General features: G+C 43.3%; 1 protein-coding gene across 2 annotated transcripts; it reads left to right on the plus strand.

The window, feature by feature from the left end:
* The first annotated feature begins 1,102 nt into the window (after positions 1 to 1,102).
* Positions 1,103 to 17,756, plus strand: MIDN (midnolin). Of its 2 annotated transcripts, none has more exons than XM_068233990.1 (7): positions 1,103 to 1,415; positions 2,868 to 2,955; positions 3,070 to 3,132; positions 4,394 to 4,747; positions 4,892 to 5,027; positions 11,153 to 11,419; positions 15,540 to 17,756. In XM_068233990.1, the coding sequence occupies exons 1-7, from the start codon at positions 1,219 to 1,221 to the stop codon at positions 15,788 to 15,790; spliced, it is 1,356 nt and encodes a 451-aa protein (XP_068090091.1). In that variant the 5' UTR covers positions 1,103 to 1,218; the 3' UTR covers positions 15,791 to 17,756. The 2 variants fall into 2 exon arrangements, with proteins under 2 accessions (XP_068090091.1, XP_068090092.1); XM_068233991.1 differs by having other exon boundaries at positions 4,895 to 5,027.
* The last annotated feature ends 271 nt before the right edge of the window (positions 17,757 to 18,027 follow it).

Below are 18,027 nucleotides of genomic sequence, written 5' to 3' on the forward strand. Positions count from 1 at the left end.
GTGGAATATCCTAAAAAGAGAAGGAAGATGGATACAATTGTTTATTTCATTAGTTTATTTTCGCTTCAGGTGTCCTTTAAAGGGGGTAGCAAGAGAGGCACAGAGGAGGGCATTTAAGGGAAGCCCATCCAACATTTTGAAGGGGGGGGGGGGCAGCGATTGAAGCCTTGGTTTTCAAACATGTTCAGTAGTTTCTTCTGTTGATAGATTTTCCAGTAGTAGTACATTGATGGACTCCATACACTGCCTGATAATCCAAGTCGATAATTCCCTGTCCGACAGGAATTTGATCAGATAATTATCAATTATTACCCTGCATGTCAATAGGTAGAGTTCAGCTTAAATCTTTTATGAATGGACTGAACCACAAGCAGTGGTTGATGTAGTGCAATGCTATGGACCATCAATCCCCCACTACTCCTCCCCCAGCCCTATTGCATATGAGAGCAACGTTGCAGAATGAAGAGGAGGCAGCGGAGCCACGGTCATGTCAGTGCAGACTGCACACACCTATCCAGTCAGACACTCTAACAATTTAAATTGTTTAGACTTTTGATTGATGAATTGCACAAAATGAATTAAAAGTCAAACAACTGGATATGTTGGAGCTAAAGATTACTAGCAGATTTGATCAAAATTAACCGGTCATAAATTGATTAGAAGATATCAATGTGGGGATCTGCAGCTTTACGTTTTTTATACATTATTAATTTTAAAATGGTCAGTTCAAACGCCCTTCTATAGCGGTTTAGGATAGAATAGGTTGCAGTGACAGTATTATGCTTATTCAGAATTGTACTGAAGGTTATTTTTCGCTTTTCTGTCGTGTTTTATTGTACGCAATTCCATAATTGGAACAAATACATTCTTAGGGCTGATAAAGCTGATTCCCACGTATCTGCGCTGTGTGTATAAAGTGAAAGGCTCCTGCTGTCCCAGCGCCGGGGTTCTCATGTCATCCGCTTGCGTCCCTTTGTTAGAGCCGATTTATTATGAATGGCTGGTGGGTGTGGCCAGCGGAGTCATACCGCAAGCCAGAGCGGTGATTAGTAAGGCGTCACGAGGGAGGGATCACGTTAACGCCACGTGGGGGAGGTGAGGGTTTATTCCGATTGGTTGGGAGGCGTGACCAGGCGATCCAGCTCTGGAGAGGGAGCTCGTGTAACTTTGTGTGTTAGTTTTACGCCGGAGCTGAGTGGAGCCGGAGAACATCACCGGATGGAGAATCAGCTCAATGCCCGGAGGTTTATCAGCGCGGAGCGGGAGTCTCTGATGAACTTACACGTCCAAAGCACCACCGGCACCCGCTATGAGCTTTCCGTGCCGCCCGAGGAGACGGTGGACGGACTGAAGCGGCGGATCTCCCAGCGGCTAAAGGTGCCCAAGGAGCGGCTAACCCTGCTGTACCGGGAAACGTAAGTGCCGGAGCTTCGCGTAGGGCCTGAAGCGAGCGGCTGTAGCCGGGTGTGGGATGTGTATGGGGGGGGGGCGCACTCTGTGAGGGAGGGGAGCATTGAGCTGGTGACGTGTGACCCTCCTCCTGCCCCGGGGGTGATCGGGCTCCCCGGCCTTCCCAGCTTTTGTTCCGCACCCCGGGGAAGCGGGGCTCTTTGTTTCAGGAAACCTCCGCGGGTTACACACATGAGCTGCCTCCCTCCTGCCTGTCTCCTCTCCCAGCCGGGGGATGTGTTCTGCTTATCACTAGCAATGCCTCAGCCTGAGCCCTGCCAGCAAATCCCTGCTCAGCCTGCCTCGCCTCCATTGTCCTGCGCTCTATGTATGGATGTGTGCCCCCCTCCTCCTCCTCTTCCTACGTGTGCATACTGCTCTCTATGTATGTGCTCTTCACCCTCAGTGCTCACTACTCTGTGTGTGTGACTCCTTGTGTGGTCACTGCTGCTTTATGGAAGTCATTCCCTCTTCTTAGTGTGGCCACTGCTGTATGTATGGATGAATCTCCCCTCCTGTGTAGTCACTTTGTGAATATGTGTAGTTAGGGCTGTATGCATGTTGACCCTCTCACCCTTAATGTGGTGTTTGTTGTTTGGATGTTGTTGTCCCTTGTGGTGGTCATTGTTGGATGTGTGCATTGGTGATAACCTCCATACATTACCGTAGTATATGTATAGAGGTGATCACTGCTGTACATATGGATGTGGGGCTGCTGCATATGCATGCTTTGCTATGGTTACTGCTGTAAGGCTACAAACACACATCCATCTTTAGTTGGTAATTTTTACCACTTCCATATGGTATTTGAACCAATAGATTTTGAATGCTATGAACTCATTTTGTAGGTGAGCGCTCATACCACATGGTAGTTGTAGATTTGGCCAATCAAAATTGTGTATGCATCCAAACTATGTCCCACGATGTGGCTCACTGCTGCCAAGGCCGTCTCGCCCTGCTGTCGGGTTTGCCTTCACTGGATCACTGAGGCAATATGTGTCCTTTACAGTGCTTCCTATTAGGCCTTTTGTAGTATAGGGTACTAAAAACAGTATACACATTTGTACTTTCACATAATACAGTGCTTTTTTCCTTCATTTTGGTATATAGACAAAAATAGTCCTTTCCCTCATCCCTTAGTTTACACTGAAAGGATTTTGAGTTGGCTGTCCCCAGCAACCCTCATTTCCAGTAAATGCATATGCAGTCTCTAGCAATGATGACATCAGAACGTCTCACCCCACCTTCATCACTCACACCCAAAGTGGCCTAGTCAGACATATAATTTTTTATGAAGGTGGCACTTAACATTGTTGTCCTGTAATCTGTCTTGGTGTGTACATTTGTGTCTGCATTGCAGCTTTAAGTGATTTGTTCTGTGGAGTGTTTCTCATTTCATATCTTTCTGCCCCTTTCAGGCCTTTAAGCTCTGGAAAACTTAAAGATCTGGGTGTTGCAGAAGGAAGTAGGTTGACCCTCCTTCCTACTGTCGAAGCAGGACTCATGGTAAGTTTTTTTTATGGCTGATTTTTAATTTTTTTAAACCGATCTCCCTTCACACAGTAAGCTTGGACAAAGTGGTATATAGTTTTAACTCCTCTCTCCCTTTTCTTCCCACAGTCCCAGATGTCCCGCCCGGAGCAGTCTGTGATGCAGGCCCTGGAGAGTCTGACAGAGTCACAGGTGAATGGATATTAAACTGTATGCTGTGGGGGAGGGCAAGGGGAAGTAATTTCGTTGTGTGGTGTCACCATGCACCCTCTGACGCAGATCATGCCTCTCCTTCAGACAAACTGCTTGGTAATCAGATGGTGTTGGGAGGTGGTGGCTTTTCTCCTGTCCCCTCCCTCATTTAGTTCTGATATTTCATTTCTTAAAGCCACATACTTCCCCCACAGTGTAAAAATACAATGCTGCTAGCCTTTGTCATTGTGTGGTAATGTTCTCCTCTAGTGTTTGGTAGCCTTTCTTTGTTTAAAGAATGGTTGTATTTTGTCTACTGAGATTTATGTGAGCGCACTGAACCCTTTTTGAGTTTAAATCTTTTGGCACGCAAGCCTGTACTTTGCTCCTTTTTTCTACTTCCCACTGCTATACCTGAGAGTCCGCCTGCCCCCTCCCTTGGCCTTGTTCTCCTGACTGCCTGCTGGACTCAGCTATTTTTAGCTGTTCCTGCAGGCGTGGGCTGGAAGTGGGTGAGTCAGAGAGAGCAGACTGATAAAACTGGGAGTGTGGTTGTGTGCATATATACATGGAGAATGGTACATCCTGTACCTGTTATATAGACAGTCTGTTACTATTGTCACCAGCTCTCACAGGGTTAATGTTCTGCTCTTTGTCCAGTGATGCGGGGGTGGTGATGGTTGGGGGTTTGTCGTGACGTGGGGGATGGGAGCTGAATGCATGACTGTTTGTATGATTGAGTCGTGATGGTGCACTGCTTCTCTGTAGCTACTGTTTTCTAAGCATTTTTCTGTTGAGTTCACTACATTTTGCATATATTCCTAGTGTTATTATAAAGTCGTCATTAGACGTTCAATGGATCGTCTTTTACTGTTGAATTTCATACTAGTAGGCTTTTGTTTTGCGTGTTAACCGTAGACTTGTCCATTAATTGATTTATGCTCAAGTGGGCCTCCGTGCATGTGGTTTGTTGTGACTGAAGACATAAGGCATTGGATGTAAGGTTTTGTAGGGCAGGAGATGCGGTGAATGATTCCATTTTTGGGTCTGTCTTTGCCATTTCCGAATGAAAATACAAAAACTGCTAGTGTTAACATTTCCCATAGAGTGACTGGCATTAATTGTAGGAAATGATCATTCAGTGTATTTTTGAGGGACTAGATTGCATGTAGGGGGTGTGTGTGTAAGTCAGTCAGATATGACACAGGCTGCCTTAAATTATGATAATGTGATAAATTGTGAATGTTTCCTTTTGTCTTAGGTGAATGACTTCTTGTCAGGGCGCTCTCCTCTCACTTTAGCCCTTCGTGTTGGTGATCACATGATGTTTGTACAACTCCAGTTAGCTCCTCAGCAAGCCGGAGGGTCTCACCTTCAGCATCGACACCTGTTCACCAGGGGGACAGAACACAGCTCAACCCCTCATTTTCGGACCCTACAAACAAGTGCAGCACCTGCATTCTCCCGACTAGCAGGCTGCACACAGGGGTCTTCCCAGCCTTCTGTATCTGCACCAGCTACATCCACGCACTGCAATGCTCCTCACTCCTCTTCCCTCACCAACAGCGTCTTCCGCTCACATGGAGAGGGTGTGACCGTATCGCCCTGTGCAGAGGTGAGTGTATTTGGAGGGAATTTAGTTTTCTGAGTCTCCTGGTTTGGAATCAACTGATTCTAAATGACTTTAGCTTCTTGTATTGTGAACCACGCCTTCTGTAGTATTTGCACAATTTTTTTAATCTCTTCCATAATTTTCCAGCAGGTACAATGCAGTAGTAATGGTCAGAGCAGTGAAAGTTCTAGTCCTTCCCCCTCCGGTCGACCACGAAAGCCTGGTGCTATCATAGAAAGCTTTGTGAACCATGCTCCTGGCGTCTTCTCAGGGACCTTTTCAGGTAAGTTTTCATAATGAATTTCCGACTTTACTCCTTTTACCCTTTTTTCCTCTGTATCAGGGCTGTGGAGTTGGTACAAAAATCATCTGACACAGTTTATGAAACTTCTGACTCCAGGTACTGAAAAATTACTCCGACTCCACAGCGTGTGTGGTGTGTTTTTTTTTTTTTTTTTTATTATTTATTTTTTTTTTTTTTTGATCGGATATCAGATATGGTCAGAGGTGCAAATTGTATGCAGCTTGGAATTCAGCCAATCAAAATGTTTAATTCCAAGCTGCTAGGGTGTATTTAAAATGTTCACACAGGCCAGAATCGTGCATCTCGTTGAACATCTGTTAATCAGGCATACCTGTTTTTGCGATTGATACTGGCAGGGGTGGGCAAAAAGCATAAAATGTGAGCGTATTTTGTACTGTACACTCTAGGAAAAAAAGGTCACTTGGCACTCAGCTGGTTAAGCAAGGGGGTAGAGTCAGCGCCTATAGGCCCGCAGCAGCTTCACCTCATACATTCACACCTGTGTTCCTAGGCTGCCAGTCCAAGCACAGAGAAGTGCAGCAAGCTTGGGTTAGTGCAGAGCACAAACTGAAACACTTTGGTACATGAAAGAGAAGCAGCACACCTTCCTCTTGAAATGCTTTTATTTGGGCAGTCTGCCAACAGCCAGCGTATATGACATAGAAAACAAGAGTTGTCAAACCTGGATCCACGGAGGTGCAGAGGTGAATAGGGAAGAGGTGACCAGGGGATGTGTGGACGGCACTACAGCCGTTTCACGCCAACTGGCGCTTGCTTACGTGCATAGGACTTCCCTATTCACCTCTGCACCTCCGTGGATCCAGGTTTGACAACTCTTGTTTTCTATGTCATATATGCTTGCTGTTGGCAGACTGCCCAAATAAAAGCATTTCAAGAGGAAGGTGCGCTGCTTCTTTCATGTACCAAAATATTTTGTACTGTCTTGGTTGGGGGGGGGGGGGAGAATATATACTGTATAAGGTTTGTGCTGAAATCCTGTTTAATGTTGCAGAATGGTAGATCAGTAAATCGTCAGGACAATAAAAATTGTTTACCAGATCTACTTGAAGGGAACCTGAAGCAAGAAGTGCATGGAGGCTGACTTTTTTTTATTTCCATTTAATCAATAGCAGTTGTCTGGTATTTACAGATCTTACTTTAGGTTCCCTTTTTTAACAGTGTGAACATAGCCTATTGCTTTAAATATCCAATACACTGAGCACATGTAGCTGGTCAGTTATTCTACATGACACAATACCTGAAGGCCTTGTTCATACTAGGCAACACGTGGCCATGTGATTGCTTTGTTACATTACTTTGCGTTGCTGATGCTGTTCACTGACAGTGAATAGGACAGAACTGTTTGGATAGAAATACATGCAGCAGTATGTCAGTGCAGTCTGCTTTTTCTGATGTCCTTCACATTGATGAAATGTGCATAGCAATTTATATAGTGTGAACATGACCTAGGTCAGTGATCTGCAAACTTAGCTCTCCAGCTGTTAAGGAACTACAAGTCTCAAAATGCATTTGCCTTTATGAATCATGACTGTGGCTGTCAGACTCCCCCAATGCATTGTTACTTGTAGTTCCTTAACAGCTGGAGAGCAGATCACTGACCTAGGTGAACGAAGGGCAACTTTGTCTTATGCCATCTTTCAGCTATGCCTCTGTGAAAGGTGGTAATCTGTAGATGTGATGCAGACAATACTGAATTTGGCCTGGAACCCAGAGTTTTTTTGATCGTTTAAGGAGTAAATCACTAGTGATTTCCTTAAACACTCTGCCAATGTAAATGGATGGTACAGATTCCACTAGAGCGACTGCTATTAAGGAAATCGCAATCGCAGGACACGCAACATTTTGGGAGAGTTTACATCCTAATGTATAGGAGCAGGGAAAACGCTCCCAAAATCACTTGCAAAACTCTATCACAAATCGCTAGTGATTTTGATGGCGCTTCAGTGTTCTCCCCAGAATTATTTTCCAGCCGGGTGGCATGAAAAAGTAGCCGGGTGCCGCAATATGAGAGAATGCAGGGCTGGTGCTTCTTTGCACAACTCTGCTTATAGCATAGGAGGAGATGAACCGATGACAGCCGGGTTCTCACTAAAACAAGCCGGGTGGAGCACCCAGCTAAAAGAGCCTGGGGAGAACACTGTGCTTTTTAGTGGGTTCTAGGCCTCAGAGAGGTTTATAGCAGTTGAGCAGATAGTTTTATTCTCTAAGCTACCCTAACAGAACCCTGCTACTGTGTGTAGTGCCTGGGCTTCAGGTAACTAGCTGTTACTAGTCTTTCGGGTAGCTCTATTTAGGGAAATGATCAGATGTTTATTATAAAGCCAACCTCAGTAGTCTCCTTAAAGGAGTACTATCGATTGAAACGACTTTTTTAATACTCTATATTAGTGTACACATTACCACTAGTGCTAGGGGCACTTTATTTATTCACCCAGGTCTCTCTCTCACTATCCCTGCTTAAAAATTCATTTCTCACACAGCTCATAGTAGTTTGGGTCACCCTGAGCTGCTTGGTTACTCTGTCACACAGCTCACAAATATATTTCACTGTGTCACTCACAGCATGCAGCAGACATTAGGAGAAATAGGCTGATCTGAGGTGGTAACAGGTAACTAAATGAGCTGGAATATTGCTGGAATATAACTAGCTATACCAGGAGTCTGTGTTTACACTCAGACTGGCTGCCTGCTTGAGGCATTCACTCCAGGCTGCATCCACTTTACAAGCTGCTGAGAGGGGCAGACCACTGTCTACAATTAGCATTATTCGTATCTTTATCAGTAAAGAGAAGCAAAGATAATAAACACACATTGCTAGAATCTTTAACCCCTTACCACCATATCAACAAGATTCTTTCAGGGCTCTTTCACATTAGGGCAGATTTTCTGCGTTTCAACGCAAAGGGTAAAGTTTGCGTTACCCAAGGTGAAATGAAAGTCCATAGACTTTCATTTTAGCTTTCACATATAACGCAGGCTTTTTGTGCGTTGCGTTACACTGCACCCAGGCGCAGTTTTTTGGCCGACGCTAGCTTTATGCGTTACAATGTTAGTCAATGTAAAACGCACACTATGCGCGTTTTTAATCCGTTAACGCAGGCAATCAGTCCCAGCATGCAACAGAGGAACAATGTAGAAAGTTGAAAACTAAAAGAGAAAAAAATACCTGCGTTTTTCTATGTGCTGTAACGCATTGAAAACGGATTAAAAACGCACTCACTGCAGTGCAACGCATATCAAAACGCATTAAAACGCATACAACAAAACGTATGCTTTGAGCGTTCTCCAATGCAAGCTCTGATGTGAAAGAGCCCTCAGCAAGGTGATAATTAAACTATAAACTGAGGAGTTGATAGCATCTCCCCTTTGCAGAGACATGGTCTAGCCCTCTGGGAGCTCAGTATTAGATACATTTTGTATCCAACACTGATGCCAAAACTGATGGAGGATTTTACAGCTGAGAGGAACAGCTGTGTGAGGAATCACATTGCTCCTAGTACTTGCCCTAATGTGTGCTACAACATACAGCATTTAAAAATAAATGCATACATCGATAGTATTCCTTTAAGTAGATCTCCTCCCCTACACAGCAATGACATGAATGCTTGGTGAGCATATGCACACCACGGTAACTGGAGCATGATTTGCCTTACTGGCTACAATGTAATGCCTCTCCACTTATTATTTTATTATTTTTCTTTAAGGGTTTTTTTTTTTTTTTTTTGTGTAGCATTTCTTTGCCTACATGTTTTTATCTCCCAGCTTCCTGACCAACATTTGCATGTATGTAATGCATTGTCATGCTAAAGAGATTTGTAATGTGTTGCCCTTCTCACCTAGCTGTATGAGGGATTAGTTTTTATTTACTTCGATTTACATTCCTGGGTCCAGTTTGGTCAGAAAACTTTAGGTTGAGAGCACACTTTATTTGTCATGTGGCAAACACATACAAAATCACACATAAAGGAAGTCTAAAAAAGTTGCATTAACTTGCAATTCTTTACAATTGTACAACAATCTCCTTCTTCCTGCATGTGTGTGATTCACATGCAATGCATTGCTATGAAGACTCAAAAAAAAAAAAAAAAAAAAAAAAAAAGCCTGAGGGCTCGTTTCCACCATAGCGAATCCGCATGCGGCGCCGATATGCGGATTCGCTTGGTACATTGAAGTGGCCGGGGCTGTTTCCATATGTGCGGCGTGCGGGAGCGATTTGGCGGCGGGCCAAATCTGCACGACAGGACCCACAGAATTCGCCTGCGCCGGGAATCCATGCGAATCGCCGCTAATGTATTTAATAGGGAAAACGCATGCGTTTTTACCCGCGATTCGCGTGCGATTTCACACCTTTTTCAATGTTTTGCCCTGGCAGAGTCATGGTTAATTTCGCATGGCACCCTGCCATGTGAAATCACGGGTAAAAAACTCATGCGGAAACGCATCCGCATGCGTTTTTACAAGCGTCGGGATGCCGGCGAAATCGCGTCGCAACAGTGGAAACGGGCCCTGAGGCTTAGAGGTTGCATAAACTCCACACAGTGGTTGTATTTAAAGCTGAATTAAATCAAATTCAAGCTACAAAATTCTGATGAATAGGTTGCAGATTTGCATATCTATTCACAATCAGCTGCTTCATTTACATACAGTGCTGGGGTATAGAGCTTTTCAGGGCAATGGGTACAGTTGAATCCCATTTAGGAAGGGGGCATTGTCCAATCTGCCCAAATGCTTCCAGTACTATAAGTATGTCTAAAGCCCATCTACACGATACGATTCTTTGTGCGATTCGATTATGATTCTATTTACGATCCGATTAAATCAGACTTGTCTGTTCGGGATTCAGTTCGATTTGCCGTTACAAAACAATGGCAAATTTAATCGAATCCCGATCGGACATATCGGATTGTAAATAGAATCTAGGGCTGCACGATTTTAGGGAAAAACCGAAATTGCGATTTTTCTCTCAAATTGCAATTTCGATTTATTTTTTTCCCCCTAAATGCTGGGGGATGGAGGGGGGGGGGGGGGGGTTCCGCACTGCCTGGTCCGCTACTGTCAGTAATACCTTGCTTTTGGCCAGAAGCAGTAAATATGTATGAGTGTTAATGAGCGGGGGGGCCCCCGCTCATTAACACTCATACATATTCACTGCATCTGGCCAATCCGCGCACAGCGGGGCCAGAAGCAATGTATTACAGACAGCGGACCGAAAAACCGAAGGTACTGACGATCAGCAGATCGTCTTGCCACGAACCACGGTTTTAGTTTCAAACCGAAAAACCGTGCAGCCCTAATAGAATCGTAATCGAATCGCAACAAAGAATCGTATTGTGTAGATGGGGCTTAAAGGTGGCTATATACTGGTCGATTTGCCATCAGATCGACCAGCAGATCACTCTCTGATCGAATCTGATCAGAGAGGGATTGTATGGCTGCTTTTACTGCAGATTGTGAATCGACTTAAGTCAGGTGTGTATGGGGCTTTAGACATCACTGATGTCCCCATTCAGAGATTGGATCACTATTATTCCTACAAAAGGGCAACCCCCCACTCGTCCACAATGGAACAGGCTGTTGGACAGATGTGCCAATACAGTGTTCTTAGTATATACATATTTGCTTTCTGTTGCTAAATGGAGTGCTGATTATATGGACAGAAATTTGAGTTTCATTTAGTAGAACAATAGTAAGCATATTTCCAAGATTTCTACCACTTTTGGATTTGGTTGGTCTTGTCTCCTCTTACAAGCCAAATGTGGTTCATAACTGATCTAAGTTGGCCTTCGACAATGGATATTGGGTTGGATGCTGTTGTGGAGGATATGATGTACTTTGTAAAGTGCTGCTTTTCAAGTATTAAAATACATGTTTTCCATAGTTTATCTGCTAAACTGACTGTTGTCTGTGGTTGATTATCTCTACTTTGATAAGGGTCATTTTACACTTTATCAGTGGTATGGAGGAAAGGAAAATGCAGTGCTTACCAATGTATTAAGTGTAAAAGGGCCCTTATCAATTTTTTTTTGTTTAGACATTTGTTTCAGTTTGAACTTTTATGTATTTTTTTAACATTTTCTATCCAGGCACTTTGCATCCCCACTGCCAGGACAGCACAGGGCGACCTCGCCGGGATATTGGCACAATCTTACAGATACTTAATGACCTTCTAAGCGCCACTCGCCACTACCAGGGAATACCGCCCTCACTCACTGCACTCCGCTGCCACTCGCAATGTGCAACTGAAGCAAAAACCACTAAGGCTACCTCTCCTTCCACAAGCAGTGACCTACCGCAAACCATCTACAGTGCAGGACATTCCAAGCCTCAAGCTCGCCAATACAAACCTATTGGTAAGTCATTGACTAAAGCAGGAGTACTGTTGAGCTAGGCAATGAGATGCAAGTAATTCTGACTTGAATGCAAATTGCATGCAGCTTGAAACTGGATCAAAGTCCCTGCAGTCAAGTTGTCTGTCTCTATTCCAGGCTGCATACAATCTGTTTGGAAGTCAGAATTATTTGCAGCTTATTGACCATCTTTAAAGACCTTTTTTTCAATAAGCATGCATCCCTTAGGAAGTGTGACCCCCTTTAGTCGTAAAGCACAACACATTTAGTACATTTGTCCCTTTATTATGGCACCTGTGTTCTTATATTGGCCCCTGTGACATAAATTTTAAAAACTATATTACAAATCTATGGTGACCTCTTCCTCCAGTGTGATGTGGCATCCTCCCTGCCTTGAGCTTTTGAGGCGGGACTATGCTGTTGGCTTTGGGAGATGCAGGTGGTATCGTCAGAGGTACTATAGTGTCCTGCAGCAATGGGGAAAGTGGAATCCTTATGTCCCATGCAAGTGTCAGTAATTGTATAGGAACACTGGTTGAGAATCACTGCAGAAGTACAGCTAAGAAATAAAACATTAGGAGCAGAGACAGAAGTCTAAAATGGTTTTCCAGTACAGGAAGAGTTAAACTCCAGTTATCTGCAGAAGAGCCATTGAGCTCCAGCGTTGCAGAGAGCTCTGACTTCTGAAGCTTGTTATCTCAACAATCAGTCACTGTATTTTCTTTTCTCTCGAGTACAGTTCAAAAGTTCACTAGCCTGCTCTGTAAAATCATTTAGAATGCTGAGTAGTGTGTAAACTGCAAATAAATTGAAAATAAAAATGAGAATATTTTCTTTTACTGATATTCTAGTAATTACCCTTATTACACAACCAATTCATTAGATCAGGTTTTTTTTCGGTTCTGTCTTTCATAGAAATTCCAGGTGATTATCAAGCATTTGTCATTGCTTCTCAAGCTTACAAAATTAATTGTCTTGACCACTTCTAAACTAAATTCAGTCGGGCGTTGCAGTATATGGTCAGACAATGTAATCGATAAATGCAATTAAATTGTAATGGTATGTCCACATTGGCACAACAGCAGTGTTGTGGAATCGTTTGCATACAGTGGGGTACCAAATGCACGTAACAGGTGTAGTGCACTTTGTATGTACTGTATGCACCATATGTATGAAACAGTGGTCTGAAGGCGCACCACAACAAAAATCAGTTGGTTTGCGCTGGCCCTGTGTCTCGGGACATACCAATCTCAAACAATACAGATGGGTTGGTACCACTCAGGTAAATTCCTTAAAGTAAACCAGAGATCAAGCTTTAGTAAGATTAGATACTTACCCAGGGCTTCTTCCTGCCCCATAAACACATGAGTCCCACGGTCTGCCGTTCAGCCGCGATCAGCCCCAGTAACATGCTCAGTGATGTCAGTCTGGGTCTACTGCGCATGTGCATGTAGGTCTGCATGTGCATAAGACCTAGACTGTTTATGGGGTGGGAGGAAGCCCTGGGTAAGTATATAATCTTAGTAAAGCTTGATCTCTGGTACACTTTAAGCTCTTATTACATTTAGTTTAGGCAGTACTTGTTTGCATCACACGTTTAACACCCAATGCGAGTTTTCTACTCTGTTGCGATGCTGTTTTTGCAAGAGATGCAATGTCCCACTGTGAACGTAGCCTTATGGATCTTTATTTCAACCAACACCTGGTGTACTCACTTCTGCTTGGATGGCTCTGACGGTTTTTCCAGTTGTCTGTAGATGGGTTAGGAGGGAGTGTCCTAGACAAAGGATGTCTTAAAACGGACCTGAGCTCAGAATGTCCTCTCTGCTCTAAAAGATACACAACAGCATAATAACCTTTAAACAAAAAATATTTTTGTTACACCTGACACAAATACTAAAATAAATCTGCAATGTTTCTACTTCCTGATTCATGAAAGCAGACCTATTGTTAACAGCCTTTGCTTTGAAATGGGCTTATCTGCCATAGGCAGTCATGTGACACGGGGGAGATCAAATTACAATTTGTGATTAGACACAAATGAGTGGTAATTGAACAGGCTAAACTCTCTAAATACATACAGGGTGCATTTCTCTGTTTTCCTTCTGTCCTGTGCAAGAGTTCAGATCCACTTTAAAGACCAAAGACCTTGCAATTCCAATTGTGACCCCCCCCCCCCCCCCCCACCCACCCACCCACCCATCTGTAGGTGTCTAGAAAGGCTTAAGCTAGTGTTGTCCAACCCTCTTACCCCATGCCATGCTGAAGGATTTAAAAGGCCTAATTAAGATTAAGTGGGCACAGTCCAAGCATTTGGGACATTCCAGGGCAAAAATGGTGGTAGGGACCTTTTACACTTAATCAGTTGCTCTCAGTTAAAACGGAAAGAAAACTGATTTTCAAAGTAATGCCCATGTTATCCTATGGCACCTTTCACACTTAACACGTTTTAACTGAAATCTTTGTCACAATGCACTGCTTTTTAAAATGAAACCAATTAGCATATGTAATTCTGATCTGCTGTCTTCTCTACCACGATTGGTTGAGATTTTTCTGTTCATTAAAATCACCCAGGCAAATAATTGGATGTAGAGTAACGGTGATGGGCTGTTTATTCCTTGGCTGTAGCTTCCTGTAACAAGTATGCTTGACAGTTTTTGGGAACCCTTTTTTTTCATTTTATTTTTTATTTTTTTGTCAGAGCACAGCGTGTGCATTCTCTCCCTTTAACTTTACCTCCCCAGTAGTGTACTAGACAGAGCTCAGCAGTGGGAAACTTCACTTGCCCCTTTTCAGGGAGGGTGTGGGTGATCGGGAGGGCCCGCATACATCTGGCCAGTTTCATTCTGTGTTTTGTGCTGGAGAACAAAGAGCAAAGGAGTGTGGGAGGGGTGAGTAGATCCCATTATACAGCAGGAAGCTGTGGGAGCTTCATAATAAAATATTCAGTGCCTGTGTGCAGCTGATAATCCGCAGGCTGCTTAACCATTTCGCTGTAAGGACCAGTATTGGAAACCTGTTTGTTTCTAAATTTAGTATGTCCCCATCTTGGATGTGTATGCACCCGAAGGGCCCTATTACATTTACTGCATTGTTGTGCACAACGCACAACACTAGAGTTTTTAATGTTTTTTTTTTTTCTCTCTATAGCAGTACTTTGTGAAAAGGGTTCAGTTTTTCAGCGTATAATGTGAAAGAGGAAATGGGGAAACTGGGACACTAGACTACACATCAGTTGTCCTTTCCGTTAAAACTGACAGCAATTTTTCTGACTGATTGTAACATGTCATAAATCTGACCAATGTACCACATACGTGTTCAAACTTTCCCCAATTATGAAAAAAAGATTGAAAACTCAGAAAAAAGTGCTTGGGTCTGTATATCAAGTAATTGACAATCTACCCTACGCCATTCAAAAGCGCTCGATTTATGTTATGATGTAGCAGAAGAGTATTGTGCTGTTAACCATCAGTTACAGCAGGAAGGTTTTAAAGCAGACCTGAACTCAGAACTTTCTCTCTGCTCTAAAATATAAGCAACAGCATAACCTTTAAAGAAACATTTTTGTTATACCCGATACACTGCAGATCGATAGCAGTATCTTCCTGTTTTCATGGAAGCAGACATATTGTAAACATCCTGTGCTTTCAAATTGGCTTCTCTGTCCTGGCAGTCAGCTGACACATCTGAGGGATCAAACTACAACTTGTGATTAGACACAGATGAGAGGGAATTAGACAGGCTAAACGCTCTCTAAATACAGTACATACACGGAGCATTTCTCTGTTTTTCTTTTGTCCTGTGCAAGAGCTCAGGTCCACTTTAATTTGTCAGAAATTAACATGTCTTATCTAATAGGTGTAAATAGTCCTACTACACATCCAGGCAAGAACCCATTTAATGTCCTGTTTTTTAATGCATCCTAATGGTGCTTATTTATGTATGTAAGCTGTGTGTTCTAAAAAGAAATGTGTGTACATAAATAGGATCTGTAGTCCTGTTGGCTGAAAGCTTCACTAAATAGTACCATCCGGGTTCAAAACTTCCTGTTTCATGTGTTAGTTTTTAACTGAGCTGTTTAGTTGCCTTCTAATTTCAATTGATATTTCCTTTATGCTTGCAGGGGACCCTTTACGACAGACAGAAAACAGGGCTACTCGGTGCAAAGTGGAACGCTTGCAGTTGCTTATGCATCAGAAGAAACTGCGCAGAAAGGCACTGAGAGACTCTAGGGCTCCCTACCCGGGGCTTCCTACTAGAAAGTCTAGTCGGACCAACAGTGACAGCAGCGCCTCCAGTGGGGATAATGCCCTGGACATGGACTATGAGGACACCCTATGGAAGCCAGATGTCAAGGCGGAACTGGTAGCATGAGACCTTTGGTAGTTCCTTACTTGATTCACTCCAGGAGAGAACTTTTTAATTTGGTGTATGAATACCGGGAGGACCCAAGACAAGCATTGGATTAAAAACATAGCAGTTAACTAAGGAAAACTCAAGTGGTCAAGCTAAATTAAATTTTTTTTTTTTTTCATGGACTTGAATAATAAAACAATTAAAAAAATGTCTGCCTTAAACGCTTTATTTTGGAGCGTACGGGGTTGAACTGCATTTTTGCATCATAGAGTGTGAAAGCAATAAGGCACGCTCTAGTTCCTGGAGGTGGTGTTAAAACCCTTTACTCTTGGACCAGTTACACAACACAGGAATGCACAGATGGGAATATTCATTACCTGGGAATACATCTCACAACCCCCCAGCTCTGGAACAGAACCTCAGACATGCTGCTGTTCAGGATTCATCTGCCTCTATGGAACTTAGTACTTTGAATTACAAGGGATGGGGATAACCAGGGACTTGACTACAATACTTCATCCCTAATCATCACCGTTATTGTCATATGTAGCATCCATGTACTATGCTGTGGGGTTCTGTCCCTCTTCTGACTGGTTCGGGGTCAGCCTTTCTGCATGCTGTGGCCCTCATCCACCCCACCCTTTAGTACATGTTTGGGGACTGTAGCAGGGAGGCAGCATCTTTTGCTGTGTCCGAGCTTTCTACATTTTATTATATTTTACCTCACGTGTTGGACTTTTTTTTTTTTTTTTTCTATTTTTTTTAATGCCTTGTTTCCAGATCAACAGTTTTGGGACTTCTGTTTTATTTGAATGAAACTGGTATTATTTTTTTATTAAATGTTCTTGGAGTTGTACATATTATTCTATTTTCTACCGTCAGAGGAATGAGTTCTGTCAATAGTTAACACAATCTCTTGTCGCTTCTGTCAGTGTGTGCACTGATAGTTCTCTCCTTCTGTCTTGCGCTCGCTGTGCCTACAGTGACGTACTTTCAGTTCTCTGTGTACAAAGTATGTTTCCTGGCAGTCTGTGCGTGAGAATTTAGTGTGCTTCCACCCCCCCCCCCCCCCCCTTGCTTGTGGGTGTTGCAGGAAGAGAGGTGGTGTGTTCTGACATTCTGCAACACTGACAGAGATCAGGCCTGGCAACACCCCCCCCCCCCCCCCCCCCCCTCTTCCCTGTCTCTGTCTGTGTTTTCTGCTTATACCGTTCTGACAGTGATTACAATGTTAGCATTAAGTAGATGAGTGGGCTGGTAATGTCCTTAATCCAGCTGAAAAGTAGGCAAGGCGTGGGCACGCTAGAAACCACACTCCCCTTGATCTTATGCTGGATCTCCTGCTTAGATGCTGGAGCTGTATTACTAAAACTGGAGCAGAAGGATTATCTTACCACCAAATGTAGCAGTAAAAACACTTGACTCTCCACTTGAACCTATATGGGAGTGGAGTTTGGAATTGTTGCTGTAGTCCTTAAGCCTTCTCCAGGTTTTATGAATCGGCCATACTATGTTGGATTGATGTGGGGATGTGGATGCTACTGGTCCCCTCCCTCCTCCATACCTCTGTAACCTTTACAATATGTGAATTGTCTTGTTTGCGTTTTTATGTATTTTGCCATAGTATGTACCGAGCAGTGACTTATATTTCTGCGTGCGTGCGTCTACATATGAGGAATGTCCTCGCTTCATGGAGAAGATGTGGACTTTTGTAGTGCAATCCATGAACCCTCATTTGCACAGAAGCTGCATTTATTTATTTAATTTATTGAGTCCTGGTTGATAATGATTTCAGGTGTTGCATATTTGTACCTAAGGGCTACCTTTGCAACCATGGATGGTTTTTTTTCCTGGTAATGCTGAGGAAGGACACCTGAGAGTGCATATCCTTTGTGCAACCCTAAAATGGAATTGCACAAAACAAAGTGGAATATCCTCATTCCAGATTTTTATTTCAAATAAAACAAACCTGTAGCCAGACAAATGCTGGTGTTTTTTCTCTTTGTGACTGGAAGGCCATACGAATGTGAAATGGGTTTGGTTCACTGACTGAGTTGAGGGAATTGAAGGAGGTGCCAGTCTAGTAACATCTGAGTACATAGTTAAAAACAAAACAAAAAAAACTGATCTGTTTTGTGAGGCCAGGTTTGTAAGTACAATAGTTGCCAATGACAACCTAAACTCCTTACCTTTTTTTCCTTTCTGGTGCTTTTATATAATTTAAGGTGGTCTGTGTTTTATGCCTGTGTGATGCT

Source organism: Hyperolius riggenbachi, chromosome 1, assembly GCF_040937935.1.
Source record: "Hyperolius riggenbachi isolate aHypRig1 chromosome 1, aHypRig1.pri, whole genome shotgun sequence".
NCBI lineage: Eukaryota > Metazoa > Chordata > Amphibia > Anura > Hyperoliidae > Hyperolius > Hyperolius riggenbachi.